The 13,380-nt window shown below is 40.5% G+C and overlaps 1 protein-coding gene across 3 annotated transcripts in view; it reads right to left on the bottom strand.

The window, feature by feature from the left end:
• The window catches only part of HYKK (hydroxylysine kinase), a 270,296-nt gene that overhangs the window by 37,417 nt on the left and 219,499 nt on the right, over positions 1–13,380 (bottom strand). For all 3 annotated transcript variants that reach the window (XM_069222046.1, XM_069222045.1, XM_069222047.1), the window contains exon 3: positions 290–429. In XM_069222046.1, the coding sequence (XP_069078147.1) occupies positions 290–429 (140 nt within the window). The remainder of the gene's footprint in view (positions 1–289; positions 430–13,380) is intronic.

Consider the following 13,380-nt stretch of genomic DNA (forward strand, 5'->3'; position numbering starts at 1 on the left):
CCATAAAAATGAGACAGAAAAAATAAGTACCTGAACCTGAGTGTCCAGTATTACGAGGAGGCATTGTTGTGAGACATGAAGGAGAGCAGATCTCATAATACGGCTGTGGTATCAAAAGTAGGGGAAGGCTGTTAGTTGCGAAAAGAAATTTCAACATAGCTGATTTTGTAATCTCTGGAAATACATTCACTCTGAGGCTGAAAATCCCTCAGAATAAACAGATTTAGTGAAATGCTGGTGTGAAGTAATTAGTGAAACACAAATACTAGACTTTAGGATTGTATCCTACCTCAAGGGCTTTATCCAGTTTTGCTGCCAGTTGTCCAACCTCATACAACAGGTCTGGTCCTGCATGTGTCTTTGCAAGAGGGACTCCTGGAAGATAGGTTAGCAGCCTAACCATGTGTTCCTTTTTCTCTGAGCCATAATCTAGCGATGAAAAGAACGAACAATTATTTATTATATTTAAGGCTGTCTATTCCTTCTGCTCCAGATTGGTTTGGCTTAGCCTTGCACATATGTCACAACATCTTTTTTTCTGGATATTTTAACTATTTATTTTTACATATTCTGTTTTTAAAAAAGTGGAATCAGAGAGACAAGGAACGAGAAAGAGCACTTTACAGAGAAATAACAGAGCATAAATGTGTATATAAGAGAATTGAATTATATGTAAACACATTTCTATAACCCCCAACACCTCTTTACACCATTACGCTTATGTTTTGTGTTATTGATGTGTGTCTTACATGTTTGATCTCTATAGCACACTCCTTGAAAAAAAGACTTCACCCTACTCTGTAGGGTATGAGACCTAGAAAAGTTGGGGGATCTTATTATTGAACCCAAGAAGGAAAGAACATTCTGTGCCTCCAGCGTGTTCATTTACAAAGGGCATCTCCACACTATTTCTTATTCACGGTGGTCTATGGAGTGTGGGTGGGGGGCACCTCTCACTTGACTGCTGCTTAGCTACATAGTGCACAGATTCTTACTGCTATTATTTCACCACTTTTTCCTTCTGGATAGAATTTGCAAGGTTATTTCTCATTGCCAATTTGCAGCTACGTTCAGTGGACTTGAAATAGTAAATAAAATAGAAAAATTCCATTCTCTAGGCCTATTATCGTGATCATAAGAAACATGAATTTCAAGTACACACTTTATTAATTGAATGAGCTAAATGACTTGCTAGAAAAGTTAGCAGGCTTGCTTTCTATGCCTCATGCTTTCTTTACATATTTCTGTGCATTTTGCACAAAATGTGAATTTGTTTACGTATATGCAGCAAGGTCTGTGTTGTAAGTAAAATTATGGTAGGCATAAAAAAGCCATGCAACTCACATCACCCCAGTCTTTTGTGATGACTGTCCCACTACCTTAACAATAGAGGTGACACTGAGTAAATCGTGTTTTGTATAGTACCTTACGTGCTATGGATATGACTCTTAACATGTTGCAGAGCAGGGTATTCCAGCTATCACTCAGTTAGCCAAGCTTTTTTCTTCAATGAATCTTTGAGTGCTGAACTGTGTTCTTACTGCATTTTGTCAACATCAATTCTCAATCAGAAACACACAGATATGAGCCATTTTTTGGGATATTTGTATTTGATGCACAATTTTTCTGTTTCATCTCTTCGTTTCACACTTAAACACCTCTTCAGTCTACAGAGTGTAGAGATGGTTTCCTGACACTACATTAACAAGCTTGGCGAGGTTTGCACACAAGAATTTATTAGTATTTGGCCAATACACCGAGATAGTTGCTACTTGTGCCGGTGGAAATAATTCATAGCCATAACACTCAATACGTCCATCCACTGTGACCACACAACTCAAACCCTCTTTCAAAGATCAGCAGCAGTTTACAAAGCTACCTCTATCTGAGCTGTCTTCATCAATATAAATTCTACAGCAATTGTCTGACTTGGAGACAGTCTCACTGCGCATCTGTCATCCAACTAGGTGGTGGGCTGGTTTTAGGTGTGTAATCAGTCTGTCAGACAAAGATGGCAATAACAAAGAGTTGAACAATATGAATGGTGTATTTTTAATAGTTTTTTAAATCTGCTGTAGATTTCAAGTCTTAGATGCTTTGGAGGGAACGTTTCATAGGGATGATTGGTACTTGTGAAGCTCTTGCATCAGTACACTCACGTGGACAGCAAGTTATAATTGCAGACTTTAGGTTCCTGAGTGGGAGACAGGGGAGAAACATCTTAGACAAGTAGTACCGTGATCGAACATGCAGTGCTTTGTAGACGAAGCATATATGTTTACATTTAGCTGTTTGTTTCAGTGGAGGGACTGTAATGCAGATTGTAAGGAGATATGGCTGTACGGATTCAGGCCAAATCGGAGGCGGACAGTGCAGCTCTGACACCTTTGAAGCTTAGATATAGAGTTGTTAAGCAGGCTGGTGTGAATACAGGTTACTGAACGCACACTCTCGTAACTCAAAGTGCGCACAGACGTGTCAATAAATCAATGTCCAGTCAAATACTTGATTTTATAATAAAAACAATCATTTTATTTCTAACTCTACGCATTCAAAGCAATGTTGCCATATATATATATATATATATATATATATATATATATATGTATATTCAATGACAAAACAAAGGTTACAGGGACGTTATAGTTAGGTTCTGAATTTACTCGTACAAAACCACAGAAATTCAGCAGTTATAGTTAGTGTTCTTTCAAGTAACTATATCTCGCACCCTAAGGTAACTATAACTCACACCCTTGCCATGCTCAGTTTTCTTATCAATAAAGTTATTGCAAACCTTGCAGTGATATCAAAGATGCCATAAAAGGCCTCATCAATGACAAAATATGTGGAATAATTAGCTGTGCATGGCGAAGTCGCAAGTTATAGTTACCTTATATATACATATATACTATATTCAATTAGAAAACAAAGATTACAGGGACGTTATAGTTAGGTTCACATTTTAAACGTACAAAACCATAGAAATTCACCAGTTATAATTAGAGTTACCTCAAGTAATTATAACACATGCCCTAAGGTAACTATAATTTGTGCCTCCGCCATGCACAGTTCTCTTGTCAAACATTTTACTGCAAATATTACATTGATATTATCAATGTTGTTATCAAAGATGTCATGAGTGCTGTGATTTGTGGGGTAATTAGCAGTGCACGGTGAGGGTGCGAGTTATAGTTACCTTAGGGCACGAGTTATAGTTACTTGAGGTAACTCTATAATTGGTGAATTTTTTTGGTTTTGTATGTTTAAAATGTGAGCCTAGCTATAACGTCCCTGTAAGCTTTGTTTTTTTAGGTGAATTTCTATGTTTTTTCAAAATTCTATTTCCTAACTCTAATGTCACTGTAACCTTTGCTTTTTTCAGTGAATTTCTATGTTTTTCTTTTTACTTATAGTAATGTTCATTACTATACGTTAATCTAACCACCATGGCAGTTGGTCACAGCGCCTGGCCTCTGGCCAGGCCCTGAGGTCAACCCCTTTTAAGCACCCAACATTGCAACATGCAGGACCTACACCTTTGTGCAGCAGAGGTTGCCCACAAGACCTGGCCTGCAGTCAGACCCTGCAGCCAACCCCCCCTAACCACCCAACCCCATGCTGTGCATGCCCCTTTGGTCGTGCGTGGCGGTAGCTGGTCACAGCCTCTGTGGGTTTCAGAATAGGTGTGAGATGGTGTATCTGGGGGTAAGAGCGGCTGTGAGAGTGTCTGGGTGTGAGAGTGCGTAATCAGTGTTTTACTGGGTGCATCAGTGTGTGGGCAGGTCTGTGAGTGGGTGAATGAGGGTGTCAGTGGGTCTGTGAGTGGGTGGGTGAGAGTCTGAGTGGTTTTGTGACTTGGTGTGGAACTGTCTGAGTGGGTCTGTGAGTTGGTGATTGAGGGCCTCACTGGTGCTGTGAATGGGCGCACATGGGTCTGAGTGGATCTGTGAGTGGGTGTCTGAGTGCCTGAATGGGTCTGTGAGTGGATGCGTGAGTGTCTGGGAGGGTGTGTGAGAGGGAGAACGAGATTGAAAGAGAGAGAGAGAGAGTGAGAGAAAGAGAGCTATAGACTTTTTTTAGGCTTTGGTATATGAAATACTTAGAATGAGATATTTCTGCAAAAATTGGAAAACAAATGTATTTGTTATTTAATAGTAGTAAGATCACCTTTCCTATGAACCTTCAACTGTTTTACTTAAAAAAATAAATAAGGGAAATGAGTTCAGCTGGACTCCGACTTTAAAGGCAACACTTTACCCTCCACGTATTGTACTTCTACCAAGTTCACCCAGGTCATGCGTTCAATGGGCACGCGCTGCAGAGCACTATATCACTCATGTAATGAATTCCTCGCAGGTATACATATACCCATTACACACACTCACCATGCATGCAAAGCACAGCACTGCTCTATCACTGTACTGTACTCTTCACAGGCACCCACACATCCAGCACAGAGTCCCCATTCCTGCGCTGTGCAGCACTTTACATATAACTGATGTAGGCCAAGGGTGAGTTAAGCATACAACAGCAAACCTTTTAAAAAGGTGAGTGAGTCAGTAAGCTTCACTCCAGTGACAAAGGTTAAAAAGGACCTTTTCACTCTTACAGATCACTACCCTGTATGATGCGATCGCCGCACTCATGCTGCTTAACTACTGGTAATGGCAGTAGCCTTCCACCACTATGAGGGTAGTGCTTTGGGTGCCCCTCCTGGTCCAACAAGACTGCAGTCTATGAGACAGGCTTCATGTCATGGCACGTATACATAATCCATGTTTGCCTATGACAACAAAAATCACCATCTGAGATCCAAACAAAAGTACAGTTGGGTACTTAGGGCAGGGGTACACCTCCATTACCAAGCGAAGGACTTTTCCATCCCAACACTCGTATTTTATGTGTAACTGGGTATCTTAATAGTACATATAATATTCTAAATCATAGGAATCGGGGATCCTGGTGAAAGGGCTCATGTTAAGTTTAAACAGCACAGGTGATAAAGCTGTGCCTTGTAAGACTCAAAGCTTCTATACATTATAAACTACAGTGCAAAATATATCAGTTTATAAAACCTTCAACGATAGCGAAACTACTACAAACTTACGTTATGTAAGAAGTTCAATCACTATAAATGATCAATATTGTTCTTGCAACATATAAAGCATTGCTGCATTTCCCATATGTGCTGAACCAATTCAGTGATGTGCTGGTGTCTGGTATATCCCAATTTCCTATTCTCAGTATTACAACCTCAGGGAGCCCATTTTGTCTTAGAAAACAGTTGGACTTCACTGGAAAGGCTGTCTTTCTGTGTGATGATTGTGTTGCTGAGCTTATTTCCGGATCTATTTTGGTTTGCGACTGGATCATCGCAGCTACTTTGAAACATGTACTCCAGATGTCGCAACAAGATCTGCAGTGGAGGTGCCTTTTGAGTGGGTTCTCTCATTCTGGTGTGCCATTGTGCGCTGTACGTCCACCAGCGGAAGCGATCTTTTAAAGCCAGCTATCTGTCCCCAGAGGTGCATTTCTCTTATCACCTTTCCTCGTGGGCCTTTGTAAACACTGGATTCTCAATATGACTATGTATGCAGAATGATGAGTCAGGAATAATCAAGATTGGACTCAAGCATTAGTGGCCTATTAGGCTAAAAGAAGGACCATAGTTTCTGCAAGTTGCCCAGTTGAGTCTCCTAAGCGATTCACATGTCGAGGCTTTACTTTAAAGTTAGAATCCTTGAATACGCCTTTTACTGCTGCACAGGTAACAGAGTATCTCTTATGTATACAAAGTGCAGGTAATACTCGTCCGTCTACATAGAAAACAACTCTGTATTCATTTAATAGTTTTAGTGACAGAGTTTTTTGGGCCCATCGGTTGACATTCAAGGAATTCTTGTGCCCACATTGAAATTGGATGTGGCCTGCAGCCCACTGCACCAAGCTCACATATGTGCAAGAATTGTGAATTTGGCCTTAGTCTCTGACTATAATCATAGGTCCTTCTTTAATGATTGTTGTCTGGACTTCAAGAAATATTTCTTCTACTGCAGCAAAGTGAACCTCTGCAGCTCAAAATAATTGGGATTTGTATGCAACTGTATAGCATGACGTTCCATTTATATGATATTTGTAAACCCAGACTGACTAAAAACTATTCTTATTATCAAATGGCTTTTACTGTGTCTTCAGGTATGTGGTAGCCATCAGGCTCTTTGTGTATGTAAGCTTGCTCTTCTTTTCAACCTTTTTCAGTGAAAATGGGGAAAATTAGCTAAAAAATAGTTTAACTCTCTCCATGGAATACATGTTAGACCAAAATACAAACATCTAATTAAAGCCAGTGGTGTTTTTAGAGTCTAGAGACCTTCAGTGCTAGGTTGTCCCCAATAAGCTCAGTAACCTTGGGGTACTGAACAAAGTGCTTTCTGATTGTCCTTCGTAGTCTCAGTGCCAGCATCCTTGTTGTCAGGCACCAGATTGAGCTGTCCATGAAAAGCTGACAGTATGTATGACCATAAGCTCCCCTTCTCATCAGTTCCTAGCATTCTATTCTGTAGTCATGAAGAGTGAGCACCATTGTCCGGAGCAGCCCTGTGGTCAACTCTTGTTTCTTATATTCCCTGATGCCAGACTTACCATGCATCTGTTCCATTCAGCTACACACAATTGCTTGGTGCTAGCAACCAGCTGATTTCACCAAACTGAGGCCCTACTGTCATACACTGTTCATTTTCTCCCTAGAGTAATATCAGGTTCTACAGCAAACAATTTGTCTCTTCCTCAGAGATGACTACACCAAAACCACAATTCAGGATCCTGCTTCTTGAGTTCTATCTTCAAGCCGCCTTGGCCTCATCAGAGTGATAATGGAAGTGCACACTTCTGACAGGCAGTCATTGAAACACAACATTGGAATGATGTGCATCATTCAAAAAGTGTAATCTCAACTGATTGCTGTCTTATTTTGTCTTGGCTTATACATATCACTGTTTATTGTTGTCTGTTAAATTAAATTTTTGTGCTAGGTTAAATACTGAGAAGTTATTATTCCTTTATTCCCCGATACTCTTGGTTCACTGGCACTGCAGCTCCTAAAGACGGTCACAAGTGTTAGCAAGATCCATTATTGATCTGCATACTATAGACTTTGACAAAGTTTCCTTGTAGGACAGATTTGCTGCCCACCATTCCACCCAGATTACTTTCCTTCTGCATAACTCTGACATGTGGGATGACTTTTGATATGGCTGTCATAAAGTTACATAAAACACAGGCTTTCCTGTGTGTTTACATGTTCACACTTTGTGCAACAAATGTATTAACATATATAATGAACTCGTGAGCATAAATACTGAATAATGAATATGTGTCTTTTGATAGCAACAGTTTCAAATCACCCACTGCCACTACACATGACATTCCACCCATAGCAGTAGTACCTGATGTTCTTGTGCAAATATAGGAAGAGCGTAATACTTCTCCTTCTGTAGATCTGTGCATGTAACTGATAGGCAATATCAATATCAGAGTTGACATAGTGCTCAGGAATATAAAGAGTGATGCAAGACCAAAACAAAGTGAAAGTACCAAAATGTATGTCTTAAGTTTATGTCTCCATTGGGATAGACATTCTGTGAAGCAAAAAATCACCAATTGAAGTCCACATCTGAAACTGTAAGAAGATGGTTGCACGACAATCTCAGGGGGAAGGCTAAGGAGGAACCTGGGGAAATACATCTCAAGACTATTGTAGAGATAAGGAACATAAGGGACATCACTTGAGCAGTAGAAACGAAATAAGGGTGCCAAGAGAGATATACATTAATTTGATAAGCATTATTTACAGGATCATTGGGATAAAATACCTGATTCACACGTTGGTGCCCATTCCTCCCAAGGACCTGAAAAGAGACAAATCTGTCAGGAGGGGAAAGGGGATGAATGTGGCTCAGGGCAGGAGCAGCCCGTCCACAAGAAGAAATGAGCTACAGCTAGGATACAGTATGCCTCGGAGAAAGAGTTGTTTAAAGAATGGGGAGTGGGCAATAACCATGCTGGATAGGAATCATGCAGCAGAAATCATACCTGAAGCCTAAACCTCTGCTGGACATGGAGGAGACAGATGTCATATGGACTTAATGATGGACACTTAAATATACCAGACCTCATTTAGAAAAAGTTCAGATTCAAATTGAAGGACATATTGTACAGACAACCTCAATGTTTTTCTGTATTCATTTGGCAAAGTTCTATTGTATTTTACTAGCCGAGAGACTGCCTCCCAATGGGTACGATAGATGCTCTGAAAGTCATTAAAGGAGCCTTCTCTTCACTAGTGCCCCAGCTACTTAAGAACTAGGATGCCAGAGAATGAGCATTGCATATGGCTTCAGAACAAAAATCAAGTATGTTAAATAAAAAACGCCATTTTGTGTGTAATTCCTTTGGAGGTGAATCACAGTCTAATAATAAATAGTATCATCTTAGTCCAGAGGCTAAAGTAGTTTTAAGGTTGAATACATTTTTATTTATATTTGGACACATTACTATCTCAAAAGACAACAGGGAAAACCTATCCATGGCTGCCTCACCTCTACCCTCTCCCTGTAGAACCCGCCCTCTCTAAACAAAACTACCACAGGTGTCGGTCCATGTTGGCCGCTCTCTGTCTCTAGCAGCCTTTACACCACTGCTTCTCTCCCCTTGTGTTTCATTAAGTCCAAGGACATGTTCCTTTGGTTTGGTTGTTTTATAAAAGTCATTGATGCTTAACTTTTCCAAAATATTTAATAATCGTCCTTGCTTCGAGCAGGTGAGCTCCTTATAATCCCTTTGTAAGTACTCTAAAAGGTGTCCCCATCGCTTAGTTAAGTCTTTAATTTCTCCCCTATCCCCCTCAGAGTGCTTTTCCATCGCCAGAAGCCACCACAGCCTCCCTAACCATTGTGCCTACGTGGGTGTAGCACTCTGTCCCCATAGGACCAGCACCGCCTGTTTGGCCTTCAGCAGGAGAAGGGAGATGAGGTGTCTTTTTCTACCTCCCAGTGGGTAGTTCCTATTGTCCGGGTAGCCAAATAAAATAACTTCCTGGCACCGGGTCAGTTCTGATCCTTTAATCTGCTGTATTAATGTCAAAATCCCTGACCACAAAGTATGACTCTTTGGACAGGTCTAGAGGATGTGTGTTAGCGATCCCTCCTCATTGCACTCTCTCCAGCACGCAGGACTTCTAATGTAGATTTAAATCACATTTTGGATGAACTGAAGTATCAGGCAGTTATAAACCCATGCTCTTCTACAATGAAAACCGTTATTTTGCCATTGTTGAAAATTGGATAAATCTTTGAGACAGATTCTGGACTATCGGAATCTAAACCAACACTTTATAACCTTTGTAGGGGAGAACACTCATTGTACAGGATTGAGAACAACTCACACAGAAATTACAAATGCATGACTGATGTGGTGTATGCAGCCTTTACAGTGCCTTGCTCCTGAATCATATTATTTACCAGCATTCACATTCAGCGTGATTTACACACTTTTCCCAGAGGTATGTGAAGAGCCAAGGGGACTTCTCAACTGGAATAATTGAGCTGTTATGGGAAGACCTGAATGCAGTGGTTTATGTTGATGATATAAAACAGATGATGAATTAGACAAACAACTCAAACTTGTAGACAGAATAGTCACACTGCATGCAGAAACAGGGTACAAAGTAAACATCTCAAAGTCAAAAATATGTTCTTTAAATGTGATTTTCCTTGGATATGAATTATCCGTTGAGGAAAAAGGACTCACATGGAGATCTTAGAAAAAGATGCAACACTAACATCCCTAAACGCTCTGAAAAAAATTACAGGCATTAATGGGATTTTTGAGTTTTGGTCTAACATATATTCCATGGAGAGAGCGAAACTATTGTATCAGCTGATTCATCCCACTTTCACTGAAAGGGTTGAAAGGATGATCACACCTACTTACACAGAGAACCTGATGAATACCACATACCTGAAGACATGGTACAACAAAGTCCATCTGATGATAAGAATATTATTTAGATAGGCTGAGTTTACAAATTTCCTATATATGGTATATCATTCTACACCAAGTGCATACAAATCACAGTTAGAGATTCTTGGCAGAGTCGGCGGGACTCAGGCAGTGTTTTGCCTATGGTCCCGCCAACATCTAAATAGGGGGAGCAGACCACCAAGGCGGCGGACGGGTTTTCTGATGGAAAATCTGTGGCGGGACCATTAGTACCAAGATCTAAATCAGGCCCTAAGTACTTGTGCCAGTGTGTTAGAAATCACACTTCTGAAATTCTATACTCACAGAAAAAGTATCACTGTGGTAGTGACCCAAGGCAGGGATGTGGAATTCCTATCACCTGACACCTGGGACATCTTGTTTGGGGTCAAGGGCAACAAGTTTTTATGTTTACTTTGTCCTTGGGACAAGTAGGCCCAACCCTCTGCAGCACAAACCCTTTGGCTGTCTGTTTACAGAGAGTGGAACTCTCTGCAGTTGAGTTAATGTGTTTCCAAAAGATAATGCTGTTCGAATTTGTATTTATGGTTCATTATTTGAAAGCCTTCATTATTAGGGTGAGTGCTGTAAATAAATGTTTTAAGGTCACACTTCACTACTGACGTTGGTTCCAGTACAAAAAAAAAAAAAATGTTTATACACATGTTTGAAAAGTTTAGGCTATGAGGCTAAGTATAATGCTCCCAGAATGCTCTCTGATTAGATGCAAATGAAGTGTCATTTAGTAAAATGTTTTGATGCATGCTAGTATTTTCCAAAAATATTTCTCATGGAAAATCAGTGTAACCATTTTCAACACGATTATGGGAAGCATGAAAATAAACAAACATATTTTTATAAGTCTTTTAGTTTCATCAATGCGTGTCTTGTTTTGACATGGTTTTTGTAACACTTTATTGTTGTGGGAGCTACCAGGCCCTCAACATTGTAACAAACACTGGCAAAAAAAAAAAAAAAACGTTTTTGAACTCTAAAAGCACACGTTGCCACCAGTGGCATAACAAAGGCCCCGCAGCCGCCCTCCAGGGGCCCCCTTCAGCACAGCACCTGCCCTGAGTGAGTATGGAGAGGGGGCTCCTCCATGTTCTTTGCAAAGGGACACCCTCCAGTTTCATTACGTCACTGATTGCCACTGTATTTCCTGACACTGAACAAAACTACTTTGTGTGCCAATATGCTACTTTGTGGAAGAGCAGAATGCGATCACTCACAGTAAAGCCAGCCAAAAGAGAGAGAAATAGAAGTTTAATAAAAACAAAATGTCTTTGTTAACACCAGACCTAATTAGGGACCAAGACCCACATGTAGGTAGCTTTGTTTTGCGAACGCGGGCGCAAACCAATTACAGTTTGCACCCATTTCAAATGGGTGCTAACACTTTCGCAAAAGTATAGTATAGTATAGTATAGTGAATGTCACTGTAAAAAAAAAATCTGAGATGGCAGTGGTCCTGCGGACCACTGCCTGCTCTGAAAAAATGAAACGAAAACGTTTCATTTTTCGTTTTTGTAATGCATCTCGTTTTCCTTTAAGGAAAACGGGCTGCATTACAAAAAAAAAAAAATGCTTTATTGAAAAGCAGTCACAGACATGGTGGTCTGCTGTCTCCAGCAGGCCACCATCCCTGTGAGGGGTGCCATTCGCAAGAGGTCGCAAATTGCGACACACCTCATGATTATTCATGAGGTGGGCATTTGCGAAGCCCTTGCAAATCACAGATGGTGTCAGGGACACCATCCTACGTTCGGATTTGCGACCTGACTCGCAATTTGCGGGTCGCAAATCTGAACCTACCTACATGTGGCCCCAAATTCTTAAAGAAAGTCACATAAGTGCACCCATGGTATATGTCGTACCCCTATAAAATATTTGTGAACTGTATTTCAGCATGGGTAAATACGCATGTGTAGATTTGCTCATGTGAAAATCTATTGAGCATTTGCAAGTTCATTTTCCCTCCAGCCACTTTCTTCCCAACCCTGGAAGAAGTTCTAATTCTGCCATTGTCAGGAGTAAATGTCCAACCTTTCTTATTATGGGAAAATATTAGAGAGAAGCTGGTGAAAATCTTTAAAACATGCAGGTTAGTAGGTTTGCAGACTCAAATGTATTCCAGCCCTGGAACTATTGCTTACTGCTTCCTCCAGCCCCAGTATGCAGATCTGCAGAAAGGTGGCAAAATAAGGAAATTGCTACAGTAGGGATTGAAACTGCAAGTATTCAAGCCCTACTGTGGTAGTAGCCCTGGCATAATCAGAGAGGCTATTATCAGAGCTCTTACATAATGAGATTGCTGCCATAATTTGGCGCCACACTACATGGCACCAAAGGGACAAGTAGATCTTTTTACAGGACAAGTAGATTTGAAAAGCAACCTGTCCCCTGGACAAGTAGATATTTTAATAAATTCCACACCCCTGCCCAAGGGGGCCAGCATGATGCTTCTAAACAAGGTCACCTTCTTCAAAGGTTAAAACAATGATACACTGTGGACGGCACAAGTCCATTCCCTTTAGAAATAGTTGCCGCACAGAATGCAGCACATTGCAAATGAAATGAGTGGTAAGTAAGCTGCTTGGGAGGACAGCCTGATGCAGGACACTCTAAAAAACATAAGGATGAAGAAGTGAACATGGATCCAGAAAAGGGAAAACTGAAAACTAACCAACTGGTCACTAGCCCAGACTAAAGAGTGCAGACCATTTTTATTACAAGGGTCTGGCAGATAAATACACCTGACAGACCCTCCTAGTAAGGGATGGCAAGGTTAACCACCCTAAAAATCTTCTACGTCTCTGTTTGTCAATGGAGGTAACCAGCTCCAAAAGGCTTGCATGCTAGCGTAATCTGTGAGATTCCATTTAACAACATGTCTGTCTACGGGTGTTAATACAGTGAAATATCAATCAAGTTTTAAATGCCTAATGGCTTTAACATATGATTTTCACAATAAAAGAAATTCTGTACTACTGTCTTTGATTTGTTAATTATGAAAAATTACAACAGACTTAAGGCTCCTGATGTAACATTCCCTTATCAACCAGTCAGGCTTATAGTCTTTATAATTGACTTGTCACAATAACCAAATCAGGCTGACTGACACAGCATAAGCTTTCTTACAAAGTAACCATCAAGTATGCCGTCATAAGAGATGACAAAACAAAACATAATTCCTCCTGAAAGGAACAAACAAGGGTTTTCCCAATGCAAATCTTATACCTTAAGCGTTTTGTCAGAGAGGTACTGAATACCAGACCGCTTGCCTATTTTAGTAAAGAGAATCAAGGTAACATAAACTTGTCTACAGGCTTTAACACGGTG

The sequence above is a fragment of the Pleurodeles waltl genome, chromosome 3_1 (assembly GCF_031143425.1).
Source record: "Pleurodeles waltl isolate 20211129_DDA chromosome 3_1, aPleWal1.hap1.20221129, whole genome shotgun sequence".
Lineage (NCBI taxonomy): Eukaryota > Metazoa > Chordata > Amphibia > Caudata > Salamandridae > Pleurodeles > Pleurodeles waltl.